At 40.5% G+C, this 24,863-nt stretch overlaps 1 protein-coding gene and 1 long non-coding RNA gene across 3 annotated transcripts in view; one reads left to right on the top strand and one right to left on the bottom strand.

The window, feature by feature from the left end:
• Positions 1-1,159: 1,159 nt before the first annotated feature.
• LOC121036177 (uncharacterized) lies at positions 1,160-4,237 on the bottom strand. The gene is made up of 2 exons (XR_005793261.1): positions 3,910-4,237; positions 1,160-1,473 (listed from the first exon to the last, which is right to left on the bottom strand). It is a non-coding gene; the product is annotated as an uncharacterized LOC121036177 (long non-coding RNA).
• The window catches only part of CEP97 (centrosomal protein 97), a 30,769-nt gene continuing 9,530 nt past the window's right edge, over positions 3,625-24,863 (top strand). The window contains exons 1-9 of one of the 2 annotated variants that reach the window (XM_040484394.1): positions 3,625-3,847; positions 5,792-5,934; positions 6,590-6,748; positions 8,066-8,167; positions 10,008-10,121; positions 10,681-10,847; positions 18,754-18,918; positions 20,894-21,024; positions 22,579-23,353. In XM_040484394.1, coding sequence (XP_040340328.1) covers positions 3,805-3,847; positions 5,792-5,934; positions 6,590-6,748; positions 8,066-8,167; positions 10,008-10,121; positions 10,681-10,847; positions 18,754-18,918; positions 20,894-21,024; positions 22,579-23,353 — 1,799 coding nt within the window. In that variant the 5' untranslated portion in view covers positions 3,625-3,804. Of the gene's footprint in view, positions 3,848-5,791; positions 5,935-6,589; positions 6,749-8,065; positions 8,168-10,007; positions 10,122-10,680; positions 10,848-18,753; positions 18,919-20,893; positions 21,028-22,578; positions 23,354-24,863 lie in introns of both variants that reach the window. The other variant, XM_040484393.1, reaches the window with a different exon arrangement.

Raw genomic sequence — 24,863 nt, forward strand, 5'->3', positions numbered from 1 at the left:
AGCCTCTGCACTGTCAGCACAGAGCCTAACACGGGGCTCAAACTCATAAACCATGAGATCATGACCTGAGCTGAAACCAAGAGTGGGTTACTTAACTGACTGAGCCGTCCAGGAGCCCCCACTCCTGAAAGTTTATTGCAATAGCAGAACCAGAGTTTTGTCTGTTTTATCTGACCCAGAATCTGGATGAAAGTATTCCTATTATAGAGTCAACTAAGTATAGTCATGGATTTTTAAAAGACTGGCTAGATGTTCCTGGGCACAGTCCCACATCCTAAGTGAACCAGCAACCCTTTAAAATCACACCACAGTAACTCTTTTGTGCTTCAGATACAGCTTGTACATCTAATTTATTTAACTAAATTGCCTCATCTTATATATAGGTTAAACCTTGCAAGCTCAAATCAAGTTGGAGGATTCTGCTGACCAACACTATGAACCTTTCAACAAAGGAGCATTTTTGGGGGGGGGGGGGTCAGGTCTAGGCCCCACAACACTTTCCTTTGTATCAGCACAGTGTACCTGATCTCTGCAAGGGCTGATAGCCCTGAGTCATCCCCTGCATCTGTAATGCAGCTGCCCAGTGCTACTGGCATTATCTAAGTAAAACCCCTATTAGCGTGTTAATCCCCTCCTCAAACACTTCCCTCTTGAAATTCAACTTTCAAGAGCCAACATAATGTGGCCTCACATACCTCCCACCATTCATTCCACTAATTTTCATTTGGCGTTTTTGAGTGAGGGATGGACAAAATGAACCTTGTGTTTTAGAAGGTTAAACTGCTCATGTAACAAGGATGAACTGAAGACTAGAATAGTGGCAGGAAGGAGACTGTTGTAATCGTGAATGGTAACCTTTAACAGAGTAGTTTCAGGAGAGCATTATATACAAGTTTAGATAACACAAATAGAGAAGAAACTGGAACAACGCTTGTGGGTAGTGCAATATATCTTCACAAAACAAAGGAGGCTTTCTCATTAGGATGAGAACTTATATTTGAAAAAAAAGTAAGTATAATAACTTTGAAGATTTAAAGCTTTAAAACTACAAACTCTTCTCAATAATTTAGGCTGGCTGGGTTTGAGGACCCAGAGGGGGTCCCGTAGGACCAGCCAATGCGATCCTTGGCTTTATACAAGGCGGAAATCAAACAGCAGCTGGGAGGAAGTGAAAGTAGCATTTATTGAAGATCTAGAGAGGGCAGATACAGACCAAGCATCTAGGAGACTCAGAAAGGAAAAGGAGAATGAGTCTCGTCTTTGCTTGGGGTCTGGAGTTTTTACTGAGGATGTTGGTCTGGTGTACATGTTCTGTCAGGCATCCAGGAACTGGTCAAAACAAGGGCAAGTGCTCAGGTGTCCTTCATGAGTCGTTTATGCCTTGGAGCCAGTGGTCCTGGTGTCAAGGTGTCTGGCGTCAGTGGTCTTAGAAAATGTTCATGATGACCTCGCTCCTTAGATGTTACTTTTGTGCTGGAAGATTCCAAAGAAATCATTAACTCCTTGACACGTACAAGGACATACATTACTGGTACTATAAGCCACGTATAGGGGAGCCATGTAGGTCCTAGCAAGAATATAAGGAAAAGGAGAAAAAAATGCAGGTTTTTTTTCATGGGGTTCCTTTAGTTCCCATATCATTACAAGAATTTTAACACTGTAAAGATTTTGAAAATGTGCTAATTTTTTTAATTAAAAAAATCTTTATGTGAAGGTTTAGGTGCATAAAAGTAAACATTTTCTTCTTTGGTTAGTAGTCATTGGCAGACTCTTATGGTCCTGCTCCCTTATCTGTGACTTATGACATGGAAAGAGGAACTGTCACTATGATATATCTATTCATGGAAAATCTAGAAATCCTGAATGAATATTAACATTCCTTATTATTATTTGTTATTATTTAATAAGTGTTACACACAATAACAAAACCCAAAGAGTGCAAAAAGTTATACACTGATAGGTTCATGTATTTTGTCTGTCCACTTGTCTGGAAGAAAGGCTGCAACCCTTTCAGATTATTGAAGTGGTTTGTAAATCTAAAAGAAGGTAAGAACCAAAGTTAAAGAATTTCAATAAGAAAATTCTTCAATAGGGGCGCCTGGTTGCCTCAGTCTGTTAAGTGTCTGAATCTTGATATTGATATCACTGTTCATGAGTTTGAGCCCCGAGGGCAGCTCTGGGCTGTCAGTGAGGAGACTGCTTGGGATTCATTCTCTCTGTCTCTCTCCCTCTTGCTCAACAAAACAAAACAAAACAAAACAAAACAAAACAAAACAAAACAATAACAACAAAACAAAACAAAAAACAACCAAAAACAAAAAACTTGCAAGAGGGAACTTTACTCCTCAGGTATCCTCTGGGCTACCAGGATCCCCCTCCCAAGTCATTACCCTGCTAAATTAGAGAGAACTATAAACACTTTCTCTCTCTCTGTGCCAGAGACTCCCCTCAATTCTCACGAGATATTTCGGGAACAAAAGTAGGAGACAGTATTCAGACTCACTTTGTTCTTACACCTATATGGTAAAATTGCACTTTCTAGGTAAGGCGTCTCTTGGTTAGAAGAGAAAGATTCCTAGTCTTAATTACCTCTTCAGAACTAGGAAATTTGTCTTCAGACTACATCAGTGGGAAATTGAGTGAAAAAAGGAGTTAAGGCAGGTGTAGTCACAGAGATAGGAGAACCCAGGAAGGAGGGAATGCTCACAGGATCAAGGGCCTGGAAATCTAAAAGTGTGAGTTACCAGATTTCCCCAAACACAAATGATCAGAGATTTTCTACAATGCTGTTCCAGCAAGAGGGGAGTTCATAATAAAGGTTGCAAGGGGAATGGAGGCATGTGTACTAGAAATTGAAGTTCCCTTTGTACCTTCTGTACTGCTATTAGGTTAGTTTTTCACTTCTTTTGAGAATAACCTCATTACCACCTACCCTCACCTGCAGCCTGTGCTAATGTCTTTCATGTACTTCTGAATCGTCTTAGAGTCTACACATCTTTTAAGCCCTAGCTCCGTTTCACTTCCTCCTTCAAGTCTTCTTTGAAGATTGTTGTTTCTGTCTTTCTCCATTTGCTGAGATCTTTCTGTGTTTATAGTTGCAATCATGGTAGTTATCAGGAAATAGTTATATCAAAGGTGTAAGCCTCCCGTAGCGTTGGGAAGTGTAATTCTTGAATTTGGAGACTATGTTGTAAACTTCTCTTGTATACTCCTTGGAAAAATCCTAGGTTCATACTTATTAAATATACACCCAGGTCTAAATTTCTGTTAAATATTCAAGAACCACTTAAAAATACTTTATAGAACTTTCTACCCCAGAATGCTTTAAATTTTCATATGAAATGTATCCATTTTGACTATCTCAACAAGATCTCCCAAGTCATTCTTATAGCAGAGTTGAAAACTTTCAACTTATTCAGAATTGTCAAAAGAAGGGGCAGCCACCTCTGCAGTGAGAGGACTTCTAACACTGAGCGCTCAAATTCGGTCTGCATTAAATAGCGACCTTATAATTATCTCAAGGGGAAAAGTGTCAAATTTCGGAGACACCTAGAAAAGGGAGTGAAACGATCATCTAACAATACAGTTGCTTATTTGTCAGAAAAGGGAGCTGACCCGAGTTTCTGAACACACTGCGGCTCAGACTCCAACCCGGGTTTTTCACCATTAGGTGCAGACCAGCCAATTGGGCCGTCTGGTTGCCGTGCATCCTGGGAGCTGTAGTTTCCGGCTGCTGCCTCCTGACTACAGGCTCCACCAAGCAGCTGGAGGACGGTTGCTTGGTATTATTAGCAAGCGGGAAGTATGGCGGTGGCGCGCGTCGACGCGGCTTTGCCTCCTGGAGATGGTAAGGCGATCCTCACCCTTGAGACCTAAGGTTTACTCCACGGAACTAAGTTAAATAGTTACCTGGTGGAGAGAAGAAGCCTGGGTTTAGGTGTGCAGTTCTGTACCAGTTCTTTCGATGCGGGACTGTGGGCGTCGCGGAGCCGCGCTCCCTTCTGGGAGTTGTAGTTCCTGAGTGTTGCCTAGTTCTGCGGATTTGCGGAAAGGGTCGACCTGGGGACTACATCCCCAGGGTCCTTCGCGTGGCCGGGCTCCCTGGCTCCCGCGCTTCTGAAGCTGCTTAGGTGGTAGATTTCGGGCTGCGGTGACCTTTCTTGGATGTTTACTTCGAATTTTGGATGCCCAAGTGAAAACTGCCGGATCTCCCTCTTTAGCTTTGCCTGTCTCCTTTTCCCCTAGCTTCCTATCACGTTTAAGAAACCGTCTTTCAACCACAGCTCCCTGACCGACGTTAAACCTTTTTTTGGAAGTGTCCGGTGGCTGTGATAAAATCTAGGGGGACCTAGAGTCCACAGTTCTACACCCCTTGTTCTGCAGACCAGGTCCTGGGATCGGGTTTGGTGGCCACCCAGCGGAGCGCAGGGTGTGGATGCTTCTGTGACCGGGAGTCGCCGGGCATGAGCCGAGCTCCTTTGTTTTGGTTACGGCTCCGAGGCTCCGCTGCAGCCTACTGGGTCGGGGGCTGGTCTAGTCCTCTCTCCAAAGCTTGGATCTGGGGGTCATTATCTGAGGGCCGTAACTTCTCGGAGTATATGTGTGGGGGGAAATCGATAGTTCCAAGGGGTCTGTCGACCCCGTGCAAAGACTACATTTTCATTGCACAGCACACAGCTTTCACCAAATTCTCAGAGAATCCCGTGACAACCCCGGGGGGGGGGGGGCCCCGCCCCCGCCAATGCTAGAATCCATTAGACAATGAAAAAACGTTGAAACCTTTCAGGAGAGCAATCTTGCATAATTATTTCCCACAGTAATCTTAATCTGGGTATAAATTTGAAATTGGCAGTTTCTGTGGCCCCACCCCTTTTTGATATCTGCTTCTCTTAAACTGCACCCCCCCCCCCCCCCAGCCCACCACGGGAACTACAGTGATAGCAGTAAACATTTAAGGAGTACTTTTTATGTGAGCCAGATGATGTTCTGAGGCTTTTTTTTTTAATATCTCATTTTCTCTGTAGAACAACATTGTAAGGCAAATATCATCCCCATGTTATAGAGTGGAAAAGTGAGCCCCAAAGAGATCAATAACCTGCCCAAGATAGCACAATGGTTAACCCCGGGGAAATAGGATTTGAAACGTCTGTGAAACTAAATTACTTTATTGGCTTCTGTGTGCCAGGAATGGGGCTAAGTTTTGTTTATATCATTTCTTTTTTTTATCCCCACCTCAATCAAGTGTATTGTTCTCAATTCATAGATAAATTAACTGAACTATGATTTTTAAAATAATCGGGGACTTTAGGATATACTGGTAATTAGGTTGCAAGCAGGTTGATCTCTATCAAAAGATTAGTTCCATTAAAAAAATGCAATCATTACTTAGCCACAAAATATGGGATAGTTCATATTTAAATGTGAAGCATTCCACAGCATTACATCATAGAAACTTGAGTAGAATATCACAGATTTTTAGGTGTAATTTTTGATATTTCTGAGAGAAAGTGAATAATTTCAATCTGTGGTCTTTTAGAACTCGATTGCTTTAGTTTTTAAATCTTGTAGAATATCACAGATTTTTAGGTGTAATTTTTGATATTTCTGAGAGAAAGTGAATAATTTCAATCTGTGGTCTTTTAGAACTCGATTGCTTTAGTTTTTAAATCTTGATATTTATTATGCCCTGGTGTTTTTTAACCTTAAATATAGAGATTTTATGAATATAATTCCATCCCTATGCTCAACCATTGTATTTGTGTTTTCTAACAATTTCTCTTCTATTTTCAAGGATCAGTGGTCAACTGGTCAGGACAGGGACTACAGAAATTAAGTCCAAACTTACCCTGTGAAGCTGATATTCATACTTTGATTCTGGATAAAAATCAAATTATTAAATTGGAAAATCTTGAGAAATGTAGACGATTAATACAGGTAGGTATTGCTCTCTGGGGAAATAGTTATATACAACCAGTTTATTATTATACAAAACAATAAAGTAACCTAACAAAAAAGTAACTATACAGGCCTGGAAAGCAGTAAATGTTACCTTAAATTTTTACGTGACAGTTTTCCTTGAAGATGAACATTTATTTATGTGCTGCATTTAAAATAGACTAGAAAAAGAAGCATTTGTTAAAAAAGGAAATATTTTATGTTGGCAAAGCATTGTGTTGCTAAGATAACCTTTTATGTTATGACGGAGGTAAAGAGTTCATTCATTCATTCTTTCAATTAATGTTTATTGGTCTCCCCTTATATATCTGGTACTGCTCTAGATTTTGCCAGACATTATAAGGACCTCATTCTTTTGGAGCTTATATTCTCAAGTAATGGCTCTGTTAAAAGTGTTTTCTTTTGAATAGTTGGAGAGGTTCTGATGGCTCAGTTTTATGTATATTCTCCATTGCTTAGGAACAACTTACAACAACAAGCACTGTAGAGTATTTAGACAAAATATGTGAAAAGTTCAAACTGGGTTTGTATATTTGGGAATATTTGGCCATGTAAACAAATCTTTTTAACCATTGTCATGTGAAAATAATATGCATGTTTTACTAAGAATAATGATATCTTTTCCTTTCCACAGTTGTCAGTGGCTAATAATCGGCTGGTGCAAATGATGGGTGTGGCCAAACTGACCCAACTCAGGGTGTTAAATTTGCCTCATAATAGCATTGGCTATGTGGAAGGGCTAAAGGATCTAGTACATTTGGAATGGCTGAATTTGGCAGGAAATAATCTCAAGGTGAATTGTTTTTTTTATTTTTTTAATGTTTATTTATTTTTGAGAGAGAGAGAGAGAGAGAGAGAGAGAGCCAGAGCATGAGCAGGGGAGGGGCTGAAAGGGAGAGGGAGACACAGACTCCGAAGCAGGCTCCAGGCTCTGAGCTGTCAGCACAGAGCCCTACACAGGGCTTGAACCCACGAACTGCGAGATCATGACCTGAGCCAAAGTCAGGCACCCAACGGACCAAGCCACCCAGGTGCCCCGAATTGTTTCTTTTTTTAATTTACAAAGGTATTCACTATAATAGTGAATACAGAAATAAATAGAATAAAACGTGAAAGTACCTACTCCCGCTTCCCAGGGGATCATTTCAGTTAACATAAACTGAAAAAATAATTTATTTTGAAACATGTAACACAGTCCCATAGTGTTTTCAATGTGGACAAAGAATCTATATTATACTTAGAAGAATAGATCAAACAGTAGAATGGAATGTTAGGAGGGAGACTGTATCATGCTGCATTAAGCTTTGAATAAACATTTAATAATATCGTAGAGAATATACTGTTTTAAAAGTAAAGAGAGGGTGTTGTATGCAAGTGATGAGTCACAGAATCAACCCCCAAAACCAAGAGCACACTGTATACACTGTATGTTAGCCAACTTGACAATAAATTATATTAAAAATAAATAAATGCAAAATAAAAGTCAAGAGATCTGGACTCTAGTCCTGCTTTCACCACTTAGTAGCTCTAAAATTTTGCTAAGTTAAAAATGTCTGTGTCCTATATTTTGATATGTTAGATGACGGACTCAATTAAATGATAGTAATAGCTGACTTATTGATCAGTTAATTAATGCTAGATGCTATTCTAAGCACCTTAACTGTCAACTCATTCAATGTCATGACAGCCTATGAAGTAGGTATGGTCATTATGTCCATTACATAAATGAGAAACTGAGATCCAGAGAGGTAAAGTAACTTGCTTAAGGTCACATAGCCAGGAAGTTACAGAGCCAGGATTTGAATCCATCCAGTTTAGTTCCACTCTTTACTTATAAACTCTATACTATACCAACTGTCATGTGTTATCACTAAGGTTTTTTCAAGCTATAAATATCTGGGATGACATGGTTCTACTCTCAGAGGGATAATGAGGGTGGAAGCTTGTTACATAAGAATTTACCAAATTCTATTATTACTGCCCCCTCTTTCTCTTGCTAAGCTCTCCTTCTCTGCTTACAATTGGAAGCAGAGGAGGCAGGACACTCAGCTACGAGGAACTAGGGAAGAATTTCATTTTTTGATTTTGTGTGATGCTTTTCTTGTGACAGGCCATAGAACAAATCAGTAGCTGCACAGCTCTACAGCACCTTGATTTATCAGACAATAACATACCCCAGATTGGTGATCTATCGAAATTGGTATCACTGAAGGTAAGTCTGTTTGCTATGTCATTTCTGAAATTTTATATTAATATACCAAAAGAAAGTGATCTGATTGGCCTAAAATCATCCTACTCTGTATGAAGAACAGATCGTAACTTCTGATAAAAATTCTATTAGAGTACCAGAAATGAAGTATGAAATACTCTGTTGTTAGTTTCTGTAATTGATTTATTTTAATTAAAACTGATCATTGTAGTTAAGGTTAATTCTTATTTGCCATCCTTTGAACATAATGAAGTCCCCTTTATGTCTAATCAGCCAACATTAGCAGCATAGCTATGTAATATGTAACATATTGGGCTGACATGTAATCATTCCTGAACTTGAATCTGTTTTTTGACACTCGGGATGGCTGTTTTTTGAGTAATAGTTATCACTAAGTTATCAAAAGTAACTTCACTTTAATTTAAAAAGTAAACCTGTAATATATAGCACTTTTTATGGAGGGGAATGAATTATGCAATCAAATAAGTAACAGTTGCAATTGAAGCTTCAAAAACATGTAGGCTTTTTCCATATTTTTGCATCGTTGGATATTATTAGCATTAGGTGAATTTGTTAAACCTTAGAAGCAGTGTTATTAACTCACCGTTCCCCATGTCTTGAGCATAAATCATTTTTAGCAGCAATTACTGTAAACAATCTGATGTGTCCATATACTAAGAGAATTCAAATGAACTAAGGATTTTTTTTTTTTTCCTGGAATGATTATTTTATCAGAACCCTGGGTATTCAAAGCCTTTAGTTATTCATTGTTGCTGACATAATTTGAATCAGCTTTATCTGCAAATAGCATGTTCTACCTTTCTTAAGCTTTTAGCTTTCAAGAGAATACAGTTGTAAATTGTGGGTTGTGGGTTACCTCTCTCTTTTGGAAAATTTGCTTTATGTGTGTTTTTTTTAAGTTTATTTATTTATTTTGAGAGAGAGTGTGCAAACAGAGGAGGGACAGAGAGAGAGAGGGAGAGAGTGAATCCCAAGCTCTCAGCGCAAAGCTCAACATGGGGCTGGATCTCACAAGCTGTGAGATCATGACCTGAGCCAAGATCAAGAGTCAGACGCTCAACTGACTGAGCCACCCAGGCACCCATATATGTGATTCTTTTAATGTTATCTTTCACTTTTCTCACTCTTTATTTTGATTTTGTATTAAAGGTTTTATTTATTTTTTTTTTAATTTTTTTTTCAACGTTTATTTATTTTTGGGACAGAGAGAGACAGAGCATGAACGGGGGAGGGGCAGAGAGAGAGGGAGACACAGAATCAGAAACAGGCTCCAGGCTCTGAGCCATCAGCCCAGAGCCCGATGCGGGGCTCGAACTCACGGACCGTGAGATCGTGACCTGGCTGAAGTCGGACGCTTAACCGACTGCGCCACCCAGGCGCCCCTAAAGGTTTTATTTTTAAGTAATCTTTCTACCCATTGTGGGATTGAACTCATAACCCATGAGATCAAGAGTTGCATGCTCTACCGACCAATCCACCCAGGTGCCCTTATTTTGATGTTTTAAAAGGAAATGAACAATATGTTGGAAATTGTTCAAGTTTTAATAACTTAAATCTCAAAAAATGCTAGTTACTATACCAAGTGTGTGTTCTTGGACACATCTTTAAACGTTCTTGAGCTCAGAATGTGGACACGAAAAGAGAAAGTTGGATTAGAAGACCACCTAGGACCCTTGCAGCGTTATTAATCTTTGCTTTGTAAGTGATGAAAAGTATAATAAAATAGGTCCCTTTATTTTTCATACTCACCATTTTGGTTATGTCAAAATAGATACATTTGTAATTTTTTCATTTGTAATTTCATTCTGTTTTTACCTTCAAGACCCTGCTTTTACATGGAAACATCATCACTTCTCTTAGAATGGCACCAGCTTATCTACCCAGAAGTCTTGCTATACTTTCCTTGGCAGAAAATGAAATCCGCGACCTAAATGAGGTAAAATTTGAGGGTATTTTGTGGGATCCAGGAAGCTACAAAGAATAGAAGAGATGCAGGATAAAGTTGTGAGCTCACTTGTGAACTGTGAGCATCTTGGAAGACACTACCATTAAGATGAAACACTGGACTCAAGATGATCATTATTTTTCTTTCTACTTTTTTTTAATGTCAGTGGGTCATTAACGCTTCATTTCATTTGTAATGCTGCAACTTTTGTTCCATTTGGAAAGGATTTGTGGTAGATGTATATACACATTAAAGGGGTCAATAAAGGACACTCTACCTTTCTCTGGCTACTATGTTTTCAAGATAGGATTTTCTCTATTAGGAAACATTGCTGATACTTTGTAAGCGGTTTTGTGAAGCAAGGACAGATGGTCATATTGATGGAATTTTGGAAGCCTTTGGATAATATAAGAGTGGTACTTGTTGCTTTTCAGAACAAGAGGGAAATTGTTGCATTCTCAAACTGCCAAAGATGTGTAATCAACAATGGAAGCCCTGTGCTTGATAATGAATAGTCTATTTCATTCAACAAAGATATCCTTTGTTTCAGATCTCTTTTTTGGCATCCTTAACTGAATTGGAACAGTTGTCAATCATGAACAATCCTTGTGTGATGGCAACACCGTCCATTCCAGGGTTTGACTATCGGCCATACATCGTCAGCTGGTGCTTAAACCTCAGAGTCCTAGATGGATATGTGATTTCTCAGAAGGAAAGGTGAACATGACCTCTTTAATATCACATTAATCATGGAAGTTACCGTAAAGACCATTTCTAGCTGGCTACAGTTTAATAAACGAAGTATTTCTTAAAATGTGCATTTAGAAATTAAGATCATTAATGCAATCATATGGCAAACTATATGCTGGTCGTTTAGGATTTTCTATCCTAAGAAGGGATAAGATATAAATATCAGCCCCAGATGCTGGGGCTAGTGAGTTTAACTTAATGCCCAACTTACAACAATTTGATTTCTAAAAGGTCTTTTGTTGGTTGTTCAGAGGCTTGGAGCATTTTTTTTTTTTTAATGTTTATTTATTTTTGAGAGAGAGAGAGAGACAGAGCACAAGCGGGGCAGGGGCAGAAAGAGAGGGAGACACAGAATCCAACGTAGGCTCCAGGCTCTGAGCTGTCAGCACAGAGCCTGATGCGGGGCCTGAACTCACAAACAACTCACAAGATCATGACCTGAGCTGAAGCTGGATGTTTAACCGACTGAGCCACCCAGTCACCCCTGGTGCGTTTTCTGTAGAAATCATGTTATGGATGCTATATAGGGTCTCAGATCAATCCCACAAAAGCTTCTAATCCATCCTATATGTAAGGGCGGTATTAATAATAGGACCCAACTACCATTTATTTATAACAGTGATTCCGTGGGAAAATTCCTGCCAAGTTCCCATTTGGAACTGGTAGTAGGCATGCTGATTGGTCCTCCCCTACTCCTCCCTGTGAAGCAGCAGAAGTGGAACTACCCTATCTCTCTAATCATGGATGGTTTCTACACTTGGAGCTGGTACCTCTGCATGATGGGGTATTCTGGACGCTGACATGTGGTCAGTGGAATCAGAGCTTTAGGGGAGATAAGAAACTAAGATGTGGACAAGAAGGGGAGAGCAGAGTTAAAGGGCATGAGAATTGAGATGAGTGTATTCTCTTCACTGTGCCTCATTTCACCTCCCCCTCTCACTGCATACCTACATGCACTCATGGACTCAGCATGTATGTTATTTCTTACCATTTCTCTCCATCTGTACTAGAGACTGATAGTAGCTGCTTGAGGGGTATGCCCATGGGAGGATGAGTGGTAGATTACTGGCAGGGCTTTCCTTTTTCCTTCTTCCTGCTGCTTCATCTAGTTGCTGAATAAGGCATGGGGCAGTGAGGAATGGCAGTCAGGACCTACATAGTGTAGGGGAGGGACATGTGTAGGGTCTAGTTTGCCTAGAAAAAAGTGTGGCTTGTCTTTTGCAGTGTGTTGCTGTGTACTCAGAAACCTTATTTTGTTTTCAACGATGGGTAGTTCTAAAACTTGAATATGGGTTTACTCTGATTATCTTCTCTGGCTCTTCCTTTAACAGAAAAAATACTTGTCAGATTTTTCTATGCAAGTATGACTGGCAACATTTTCATGTAGGAGGCAGGAGGTGAGATGGGCAGAGATAAGACTTTGGTGTAAAAAGAGACCTGGGAAAAGGGACAAGAGAAGGCTTCGCATCTTTCCCTCCCACCTATTAGCTGTGTGGCCTGGACAAGTTCCTTAGTTTCTGTGAGCCTTTGTTTTCTCATCTGTAAAATGTGGATAATAGCTTTCAAGAATGAGGATGAGGAGGGGCGCCTGGGTGGCGCAGTCGGTTAAGCGTCTGACTTCAGCCAGGTCACGATCTCGCGGTCCGTGAGTTCGAGCCCTGTGTCAGGCTCTGGGCTGATGGCTCAGAGCCTGGAGCCTGTTTCCGATTCTGTGTCTCCCTCTCTGCCCCTCCCCCGTTCATGCTCTGTCTCTCTCTGTCCCAAAAATAAATAAACGTTGAAAAAAAAAAAGAATGAGGATGAGGATAATGCATATAGCATAATACTGATCATATAATAGGTGCTTAATAAAGGATAATTGTCAGTATTACTTAAAGATAGAGACTGAAATTGAGGTGTTTCGTAGAAACTAAAGCAAATGCTAAAAAGCAGAAGATATTTGGGGTGCCTGGCTGACTCAGTTGGTAGAGCATGTGACTTACTTGTTTGTTTATATTTTTATTTTTGAGAGGGGGAGAGAGAGAGAAAACGTGAGCAAGGAGGGACAGAGAGGGGGACAGAGGATCTGAAGCAGGCTCTGCAGTGACAGCAGCGAGCCCAGTGTGGGGCTTGAACTCACAAACTGTGAGATCATGACCTGAGCTGAAGTCAGACGTTTAACCAGCTGAGCCACCCAGGTGTCTAGAACATGTGACTCTTGATCTCAGAGTAATGAGTTCAAGACCCACATTGGACATAAAGCTAACTTAAAAAAAAAAAAAAGAGATGAGAAGATGAATTGTTGAATAGATGAATAATAATGCAAAGGCTATATTTGTACACTGTGGAAATAGTTTTAATACAAGTGACTTTAAGATGAATTTGCATTTTTTTTTTTTAACTTTCTCTGATTTCAGAGATTTCAGGAAGTAGAGAAGAAGTAGGCTTTCCGTGGGGTCATCCTACACTAAATAAGTATGGAATGAAGGAAGAGTTGGGAGGATGGCACAATAGCAACAGATTCTCCCCACCCTCCTGCCCCAACATTTAAAAAAACTGCAAGGTATCACATAATTCAGATATAGTTAAAAAATAATATTTAAAAATACCTACATAGTCACCACTGAGAGTAAGAATAGAACATAGTGAGGTGCCTGGGTGGCTCAGTTGGTTAAGCATCCGACTCTTGATTTAGGCTCAGGTCCTGGTCTGGAGGTTCATAAGCTCCAGCCCCACTTTGGGCTCTGTGCTGACAGTGCAGAGCTTGCTTGGGATTCTCTCGTTCCTCCTCTCTCTCTGCCCCTCCTCCACTCACACTGTCTTCTGTCTCTCTCAAAATAAATAAATAAACTTTAAAAAAAAAAAGAACCAACAACTCTGGAAGTTTTGTTTAGGAGGGCGGAATTATTATAAGGGAGAGCTGTCATATGAGTAGCCTGAGAGCGTTCAACACATTTTCCTGGTCAACCTTGGGGATTGCCCTGAAGGACAGGAAGGAATTTCCAGTTTTTGTATCTACCCATCCTGTTGTTTGTGACGAACATCCAGATTAAAAATTTTCTTCATGATGAAAAGTATCCCAGGTTCTTGGATGACTTCAAGTAGCCACATGTTGAATGTGTGTGTCACTGGAAAGAGTAAGTTGAGCAGTCAGCCACTCCTGTGGTGCTGTGACTGAGTGCTTTCTCAGAGAGAGGCACACCTGTGCAAAGACCAGCACCTTTGTGTAGGAACTCAGTATTTGGAGTTCTTTTGGAATTTGTTTCCATTTGTTTTATTATTTATGCGTCCTAGTCCCAAGCTACACCTCTGTTGTTTAGTTAGAGATCAGAACTTACAGAGCAGAATTTTGGAGTAGAGAGAGTACCATAGTGAACACCTAAATACCCACCATACTCCTTCAGCAGTTACCAACTTTGCCTATCTTGTTTCATGTATTGCCCACTTTTTTTGTTGGACTATTTTATTATTTTTAAAAAATGTTTATTTTGACAGAGTGAGCACGGAGGGGAGGGGCAGGGGAGGGGCAGAGGGAGAGGGAGAGAGAGCATCCCAAGCAGGTTCCACAGTGTCAGTGCAGAGCCCAACATGGGAATCGATCCCATCAACTGTGAGATCATGACCTGAGCTGAAATCAAGAGTCGGACACTTATCTGACTGAGCCACCCAGGTGCCCCTTGTTGGAATATTAAAAAAAAATTTTTTTTGATCTTTATTTTAGAGAGAGAGAGAGAGAGAGCGAGCATGAGTGGGGGAGGGGGAGAGAGAGACGGAGACACAGAGTCCAAAGCAGGCTCTAGGCTCTGAGCTGTCAGCACAGAGCCCGATGCGGGGCTCAAACTCACAACTGGGAGATCATGACCTGGGCTGAAGTTGGATACTTAACCAACTAAGCCACCCAGGCACCCCTCCGCCCCTTGTGGAATATTTTAATGTTTTTTTGAGACAGAGAGAGACAGAGCATGAGCGGGGAGGGGCAGAGAGAGAGGGAGACACAGAATCTGAAACAGGCTCCAGGCTCTGAGCTGTCAGCACAGAGCCCGACATGGGGCTCGAACTCATGGACCGTGAGATCATGACCTGAGCTGAAGTCGGATGCTTAACCGACTGAGCCACCCAGGCACCCCCCCTTATGGAATATTTTAAAAGCAAATATTAAATATCATTTCATCTAATACTCCTTTTTTTCTTTAATGAGAAACAGCAGATTGTTTTAAGTTCTCTCTCTTAATAGTTGTTACTTCTATTATGTAAATTATTCCTTCAGTTTCAAGAGAAGAATCATATTGCAATGATTTAAAATTAATAGGTTAAGCTGAATGATTTTTAATCTTGTTTTTCTTTGAATTGGCGATGCTGTTTTAATTGGCAAGGAGATTATTTTACCTAGGAGAATGTTGTATGGATTAATAAACTTGTGTAATGATACTGATGAATGTGAAGCAAAGGCAGAGAAACATGTTACAGTAGTTGATGCTCCTCAGTTTGTGGGTTTTCTCACACACTTAAAACTGGTATATTCACACTGAAGCCTTGTTCCTCTCTCCTCTTACTTTCACTTCTCTCTTTCCCAGCTACAAAACATCTATGACTTAGAACTGTTGCTTGCTGGCTAACATTAAAGTTGGTGATTGTTTTCTACTATGGATATTTTTTGGGGACAGCTTTCCAGCTTCTCTCCTGCTTGCCAGGAGAACTTAGGGAAATTTAGAGCAGATTTCAAGAACATTTTGAATGATCAGTATTTAGTGCACAGGAATGAATCCATGGAAGAAATACTTTGAATTATTTTTATTAGGTAAAATAAAATTTTTATCTTTAGACTAAGGTTGGGATTTCATAACTTCAGTTCATCAGCTTGCCATACCTCATATCTCATTGTTCGAAAACGGTTTTTCTTTTCTTATGAAACTGGCAAATCACAGGAAACTAATGTTGTTTTATTTGCACCATGACTCTCTTGCATGATTTAACCAGTTATCAAAGAACCTGTTTCTTTTCTGTCTATAGTAGAATGAGGGTGTCTCGACAGTTTTGGACTGTACAGTTTGTATGATGCGGATACCTTAATATCAAGGTCCAAGTAAATGGTTGTGGATTGAAAGTGATTTTCAAACTCTTTGTAATGCTAAGTTAATGCTATAAAAATAGAGAAAGTATACTAAAATGATCCAGTCTCAACTTCAAGTTGAGGGGTAGATTTAAGAATAGTAAAATTGAGGGTTGCTTGGGTGGCTCAGTCGGTTAAGTGTCAGACTCTTGGTTTCGGCTCAGGTCATGATCTAATGGTTTATGAGTTCGAACCCCACATCGGGCTCTGTGCTGGCAGCATGGAGCCTGTTTGGGATTCTCTCTCCCTCTCTCTTCTCTGCTCCCTCCACTTGCACTGTCTCTGTCTATCTCAAATAAATAAACTTAGGGGAAAAAAAAAAGAATGGTAAAATTGAGGCAATGGCATGTTAATGAAAAAACCCATCAAAACATACATGCAAAAGTAAAGAGTAGTATAATGACCTCCCATGAATTCATCATCCAACTTCAACAGTTTACAACTCGTGGCCAACCTTGTCATCTGTACCTTCACCCACTCCCTGTTCTCCTCTTATTTTCAAGCATATCTCAAAGTACATATAATTTCATCTGTGACTATTTCAGTATATATCTCTAAAAGATAGGGCTCTTAATGAAATAACTATAATACTACTATCATCTCAAAAAATGTAATAATTCCTTAATAACATCAGATATTAGTTCAGTGCTTACATTTCTAATAGTCCTCATAAAGGCGGTTTTTAAATTTTTGGTTTTTTTTTTTTGGAAACAGAATCCAAATAAGGCCCTACATTGTGATTTGTCTCTATAGCTTTTAAATTTCCTTCTTGCGGGGCGCCTGGGTGGCGCAGTCGGTTAAGCGTCCGACTTCAGCCAGGTCACGATCTCGCGGTCCGTGAGTTCGAGCCCCGCGTCAGGCTCTGGGCTGATGGCTCGGAGCCTGGAGCCTGTTTACGATTCTGTGTCTCCCTCTCTCTCTGCCCCTCCCCCGTTCATGCTCTGTCTCTCTCTGTCCCAAAAATAAATAAAAAATGTTGAAAAAAAATTTAAATTTCCTTCTTGCTTTTTTAGTGACTTAAAACATGAATTTATTATTGTTGCGTGCTCCATGGGTTGGCCATGCTGATTGGGTGGTTCTCACGCAATTGTGAAATCACACATGAGGCTGGAGTCACCTGAGGGCTCAACTTGCCAGATGCTCAAGATGATGCTTTTATTATTTGTTTATTTATTTATTTATTTTAAAATTTATTTTAGTATTTATTTATTTCTGAGACAGAGACACAGCATGAGTGGGGGAGGGGCAGAGAGAGGGAGGGAGACACAGAATCCAAAGCAGGCTCCAGGCTCTGAGCTGTCAGCACAGAGCCCGACATGGGCTCGAACTCACAAGCCGTGAGATCATGACCTGAGCCGAAGTCAGTTGCTCAACCGACTGAGCCACCCAGGCACCCTTCAAGATGATGCTTTTAAATCTCTTTTAACTATAGGTTTCTATTCTTTTATTTATTTATTTATTTTTGCTTTCTTTTGTCCTTTTTTTGGTTGTTGTTGAAAAAACCAGATGATGTGTCCTGTGGAGTTTCCCACTGTGCTTATTTCGCTGGTTATATCCCTTTGTCCTTTGATGTGCTCCTTTCTCCTGTGTTTCCTGTAACTTGGTAGGAACGTGCATAGGTTTCATCAGATTCAGGCTTTTTTGTGGGAGGACTACTTTTTGGGTTCTAGCAAGGGACACACACACACACACACACACACACACACACACACAGTGTTTGGTTGCCCTTCATGTTATTGTTATTAGTAGCTAGCTATTAATGCCTAAACCCTTAATTCATTCACTGAGAGCTTCAAAATGGTGAGGTTTTAATCCATTCATTTTATTAGCTGGAATACTTCTATAAAGTAACTATTTGGTCACCCATGGTGTAGCTTGTATAGGAAAGATAGAATTAATAATATTTAATTCTTACCCTTTACTTACCAATTGTTAAAAATAGTGAGTTGGTGGGGCACTAGCATCTTCTAGCTGTGACCAATCAGCTTTAAAGAAATTTTTTGTTTATATAAATGACTTTTTAAAAAAGTTTATTTATTTTGAGAAAGAGAGAGAGGGGGACAGAGGATCTGAAGTAGGATCTGAAGTCTGTGTGGACAGCAGACAGTCCCATGTGGGGCTTGATCTCACTGTGAGATCATGACCTGAGCCAAAATCCAGAATCACACTGAGCTACCCAGGTACCCCTTTTTAAAATTTTTTTATTTGAGAGAGAGAGCAAGCACATGAGTTGGGGAGAGGGGCCAAGGGAGAGAGAGAGAGAGAGAGAGAGAGAAAGAGAATTCTAAACAGGCTCAGCACAGCATGGAGCTGGACAAAGGGCTCAATCTCACAACTCTGGGGTCATGAGCTGAGTGGAAATCAAGAGTTGGATGCTCAAATGACTGAGCCATCCAGGCACCGCCCCCACCCCCATTAGCTTTTTTTTTTTTTTTTTTTTTTTTAGCTATCAGTATGAACTAATGGATTTAAATGTAATTGATATATTTAGGTACTTTAGTTTGACAGCAAATACTCATTGCTTCTTTGAAAATAACTTAAAGATTTTTGGAACCATGAGTACAACTTTGTGGAGGTGCCCCTAAGCAAGTAAAAAGGTTTAAAACATTGTGATAGTAAAGGGAGTGAATCAGAAGGAAAGATTTTTTAAAAGAACTTATGTGGATTTTATTTATGAAAACCATCCAATGATGCTATAAATTAAGAAGGAAGATGGTTATTGCTTCAAAATGTATCTTGTCTACTCTGGTGTCCTCTCCTCTTTTGTGTATCCCCGGATTCCAGTTTGAAAGCTGAATGGCTCTATAGTCAAGGCAAGGGGAGGGCCTATCGGCCAGGCCAGCACATCCAGCTTGTCCAGTATCTGGCTACAGTCTGTCCTCTCACTTCTACGCTTGGTCTTCAAACTGCTGAGGATGCCAAACTAGAGAAGATTCTGAGCAAACAGAGGTAAGCCCCTTTATTTGTAGCAGCTGGTAAATTCACAAGTGAAACTATCTCTGAGTCTTCCTGCATGGTTAGTAGGACAGAGGCAAGTACTGTGACCCACATTTCTGGGTAGTTGGGCCCCTCGTCACTGCAGCAGTCCTGCTGGGGAACTAAACCATGTGGTGCAGTCCAGCTTGCATTGTTAGTCATTTCCTGAGTGGGGAGAGCCAAGCACTGTGGAAGAAGGGAACTTAAAATTTTTTTTTTTATGTCTTATTTTTTATATTTGAGAGAGAGAGAGAGAGAGAAGGGGAGAGAGACAGAGAGAGAGAGAGTGAGAGAAAGCATGAGCAGGGAAGGGGGCAGAGAGATGGAGACAGACTCTGAAACAGGCTCCAGGCTCTGAGCTGTCAGCACAGGGCCCCATGCGGTGATCCAACTCATGAGCAGTGAGATTGTGACCTGAGCTGAAGGTCGGATGCCCAACTGACTGAGCCACCCAGGCACCCTGGGAGAAGGGGATTTTTAAAAAATACATATTTATTCTTTTAGTGTAGGTGTTTCATATGGGTTTTTGGTATTTTTAAAGTTTACTTATTTTGAGAGAGAGAGAGGGAGAGAGAGTGCATGTGAGTAGGTGTAGGGCAGAGAGAGAGAGGGAGAGGATCCCAAGCCGGCTCTGCTGTCAGCATGGAGCCCAAGGTGGGGCTCAATCTTGTGAACTGTGAGATCATGACCTAAAACCAAGAGTCTAATGCTTAATGGATTGAGCCACCCAGGTTCCCCTCATCTGGGTGTTTAAATACTAATATTAAGACGTGAAGCCAAGGGGCACCTGGGTGGCTCAGTTGGCTAAGAGTCCCACTTGGGCTCAGGTCATGATCTCACGGTTTTTGACTTCGAGCCCCACATCCGGCTCTGTTGTCAATGCAGAGCCCTCTTCAGCTCCTCTGTGTCTCTCTCTTTCTGCCCCTCCCCTGCTCTCTCAAAAATAAATGTTAAAAAAAAAGTGAAGCTAGAACCAAAGTTATTATTTTTTTTAATCACAGTCTTGCCCTCACGTGTTTGTGCATGTTTGTTCCTATGAGAGTGTCTATATGATTGTGAGTTAAAAATAAGTTTCTTGGGGCGCCTGGGTGGCGCAGTCGGTTAAGCGTCCGACTTCAGCCAGGTCACGATCTCGCGGTCTGTGAGTTCGAGCCCCGCGTCAGGCTCTGGGCTGATGGCTCAGAGCCTGGAGCCTATTTCCGATTCTGTGTCTCCCTCTCTCTCTGCCCCTCCCCCGTTCATGCTCTGTCTCTCTCTGTGCCAAAAATAAATAAACGTTGAAAAAAAAAAATTAAAAAAAAAAAGTTTCTTGGGGCACCTGGGTGGCTCAGTTGGTTAAACGTCCAATTTTGGCTAAGATCATGATCTCGAGGTCTGGTCCGTGAGTTCGAGCCCTGCCCCAGGCCTGGAGCCTGCTTCGGATTTTGTGTCTTCCTCTCTGTTTGCTCCTTCCCTGCTCATGCTCTGTCTCTCTCTGTCTCTCAAAATGAATAAACGTTAAAAAAAAATTAAAAATAAGTTTCTTAACCTTTTCTATCCTGTGCTTTCAAATGAGACTTCTTAAAAAAAATTATTTAAATCTTTATTTTTGAGAGAGCGAGAGAGAGAGAGAGAGAGAGAGAAAGACACACAGTGTGAACAGGTGAGGAACAAAGAGAGAGGGAGACACAGAATCCAAAGCAGGCTCCAGGCTCTGAGCTGTCAGCACAGCCCGACGTGGGTCTCAAACCCACAAACTGCAAGTTCATGACCTGAGCTGAAGTCAGACACTTAACTGCCTGAGCCACCCAGGCACCCCTCAAATGAGACTGTTTGATTTGGTAGTAATTAAAGATATCTACTTCAAAAACTTGTACATTTCTACGTTTTTGACAGTATTATGTAAGAAGCAAAAGAGCTTTGTTTTTGTGGTTTGTATTAAATCACATCAGATGTTATTGATTTTTAGGTTTCACCAGAGGCAGTTGATGAACCAAAGCCAAAGTGAAGAGCTGGCTCCTCTTGCTCCTGTTGAAACAAGAACACCCCTTGTACCTGAGCATTCAAGCCCTGTTCAAGATGGCCAGAGAGTCCAGGAAGGCGGTACGAAATTAACTGCTCTCTGATCCTTTTCTTCCAAGTTGTTAGATCTGTTGCATACCATAAAACAAAAAAGTACACATTCTCCTAATTTTTTGTTTGTTAAGTGAACATTTAGGTCTTATATTTTATATATGTATCTATACAGGCATACATGTAAAACTACTGTATTTTAAGGTGTTAATTTTTGTTTATTATTGTTTTTGTCGTTGGTATTATGTTTTTAGTATTATTTTTTATTACGTTTTAAATTTTAATTTCAGTATAGTTAACATACAGTGTTATATTAGTTTCAGGTGTACAATATAGTGATGCAGCAATTCTGTACATTACTCAGTGCTCATCATGATAAACATATTCTTAATCCCTATCACCTATTTCACCCATGCCCGCGCCCCCCGCCCCCACACCTCCCCTCTGGTAGCCATCAGTTTGTTCTCAATAGTTAAGAGTTTGTTTCTTGGTTTGTCTGTCTCTCTTTTCTTCCTTTGCTCATTTGTTTTGTTTCTAAAATTCCACATATGAGTGAAATCATATGATATTTGTCTTTCTCTGACTTAATTCACTTAGCATAATACTCTCTAGATCCATCCATGTTATTGCAAATAGCAAGATTTCATTCCTTATGATGGCTGAATGTTATTTCATTGTGTGTGTGTGTGTGTGTGTGTGTGTGTGTGTGTGTGTGTCACATCTTCTTTATTCAGTGCACACTTGAGCTGCTTCCATAATAGCACTACTGTAAATAATGCTGCAGTAAACATAGGGGTACATGTATCCCTTTAAATTAGTGTTTTTGCATTTTTGGGGTAAATACCAAGTAGTGAGATTTCTAGATCATAGGGTAGTTCTATGTTTAACTTTTTGAAGAACCTCCATAGTGTTTTCTATAGTGGCTACAGTTTGCATTCCCACCCACAGTGTACAAGGGTTCTTTTTTCTATACATCCTTGCCATCACTTGTTTTTTAGTATTTTTGATTTTAGCCATTTTAGCAATTCTGAGAGGTGTGAAGTGATATCTCATTGTAGTTTTGATTTGCATTTCCCTGATGATGAGTGATATTGAGCATCTTTTCATGTGTCTGGCCATCTGGATGTCTCTTGGAGAAATGTCTGTTCATGTCTTCTGACCATTTTTAATTGGATTATTTGTTTTTTAGATGTTGAGTTGTATCAGTTCTTTATATATTTTGGATAGTAACCCTCTATTGGATATGTCACTTGCAAGTATCTTTTTTCATTCAGTAGGTTGCCTTTTTGTTTTGTTGATTGTTTCTTTCACTGTGCTTCAATTTTAATTCTTAAAAAACGTTCAGAGAAAAAACATTCAGAGTTGCTACCTTTTGTAGTGACCGGATACTTTGATTTTTCCCATGATTATTGCAAGAATTCATTTTCTTAAGTCTTTGATGTTTTAGGCATATTGGAGGAAATCACTGAAGGCATTTTATTTACTATATTTTAGGGGTTAGATTTCATTACAAAGATAAAACTAAAAAAATACCTCTTTAAATATTTAGTGGTTTCAATGATATTTTGTTGATTCTTCTAGAACCCGTCATCCAAGTCAATTCTTGGGTTGGGACTAACAGTAATGATGATCAATTACATGCTGTTAAGAATAACTTTCCAGCCTCTGTACACACTACAAGATATTCCCGAAATGACCTGCACTTGGAAGACATACAGACAGATGAGGACAAGTTAAACTGTAGTCTTCTCTCTTCAGAGTCTACTTTTATGCCAGTTCCATCAGGACTGTCTCCAGTATCACCTACAGTTGAGCTGAGGCTGCAAGGCATTAACTTGGGCCTAGAAGATGATGGTGTTGCAGATGAGTCTTTGAAAGGGCTGGAAAACCAAGACTTCAGTAAGGAAGAAGAAAAGGCTTTTTGGACTGGAAGTGAGAATTCTGCTCAAACTACGGAAAGTGCTGTTAGTACAGAGGTAAATGAGGAAGGTGGGCTGTTACCTTGTCTGGAGCCAACAGTAACCAATGCTGTCTTGAAGGATGATACCCATAGTCTTATATCTTTTCCTGAGTCGGTTGGACACAATGTCTTCCATACGCTGCCAGACAGTGAAGAAACCGTATCTCAATCAGCTTCAGAGAAACTTCCCTGCGGAGTTTTAACCCAGAGACCTGTTGCTTTTGGACAAGATAAAGTTTCCCTGCAGAAATTGAATGAAGCAGCCACCAAACTTCAGGCCTGTTGGCGAGGCTTTTATACCAGGAGCTATAACCCCCAAGCTAAAGATGTGCGTCATGAAATCCGGCTGCGTAGAATGCAGGAGCACATTGTTTGCTTAACTGAAGAAATAAGGAGGTGGGCCAAAAGTCCTTGTTTAGGTGCTGTTTTGTTGGTTTGGGAGTGTCAGAGTCTTAGAGTTGATTCAGAACATTGAACCATCGCTGCTGTGGTCAGGACACTTCATACCGTGTTGACACTCTTGGTTTCCTGATCTAGAACATATGGAAAGCATTTTGAAGACAAGCTGCCAAATGCATATGTCTCCATCTCTAGCTCAGCACTTAGTTCATTGATGCAGTATAGCAGTAAATGTTGAGTGATTACTTGTCTTAAAGATGTTTTTAAACTTTAGAAAGGTATAGAAAATGTAAAGGAACTGAATAAATATAGAAATGAGAAGATGAGAAAGTATACATAGAACCCAGTAAGTGAAGAGAGAATTAAGGAGTGAGGATTTAGAAGGGACTAAAATTCTGGGGCAATGGTAGGAATTATTCCTCACTTCTGGGGCTCACATGTTTTACTGACTGCCACCCAAGAGAATTAGGACTTCATAAATTTATTTTGAGTATTAGTATTGCCACTAGCAATATTTATTGATATTATCAGTTGGAAGAGGAGGAGGCAGTGAAAGACATTGAGAAGGGACACCCAGTGTGGTAGAAAAATAGGGAGAATGTGTGTCTCAGCGTTTAAAAAAATTTTTTTTTTTGAACGTTTATTCATTTTTGAGAGACAGAGACAGAACATGAGTGGGGAAGGGGCAGAGAGAGAGGGAGACACAGAATCCGAAGCAGGCTTCAGGCTCTGAGCTGTCAGCACAGAGCCCGATGCAGGGCTCGAACTCACGAACTGCGAGATCATGACCTGAGCCCAAGTTGGGTGCTCAACCACCTGAGCCACCTAGGCACCCTGTGTGTCTCAGCTTTGATAGGGAAGTGTTTTAGGAGAGAAGAAAGGTGCCGTAGGGAGGACAGAGAATTTAGAAGCTGGAAGTTATTGGCGACTATACGGGGGGACCTTAGGGCTGTTCTTGAGTTTCATGATTTGCTAAACAGACTCACAGAACTCAGGAAAGCTATTCTATTCATGACTCTGGTGTATTACAGTGAGAGGGTACTGATTAAAGTCAGCAAAGAAAAAAGGTGTATAGGGCAGAGTCCCGGAGAGACCAGGCACAGCCTTCTAGTTGTCTTCTTCCAGTGGAGTAGTACAGATAGGGCTTGAATCTCATGGCAATGATGTGTGACAACACATATGAAGTATTGCCAACCAGGAAAGCTCACTGAAGCCCTGATATGCAGGGTTTTTATTGGGCATCAGTCACATAGCATTGAGTGCCTGTGTGACTAACCTTAATTACTTAGACCTTAGCCCCTTACATAAGGGCAGACTGCTACAGTGTCTGTATCAGGGCCACAGGTGAACAAAACAGGTATTCGCCTAAAAGCACATTGTTAGCATAAACTATCTGGTTTGGCCCCAAGGCCCACATATACAAAGATACTCTTATCAACAGGATATTTCGAAGGCTTGGATATTATTTCCCAGACCCAGTCAAGGCCGGTCTTATCTTTGGAATGTG

Source organism: Herpailurus yagouaroundi, unplaced genomic scaffold (genome assembly GCF_014898765.1).
Source record: "Herpailurus yagouaroundi ecotype Mexico unplaced genomic scaffold, PumYag 162, whole genome shotgun sequence".
NCBI classification, from domain to species: Eukaryota; Metazoa; Chordata; class Mammalia; order Carnivora; family Felidae; genus Herpailurus; species Herpailurus yagouaroundi.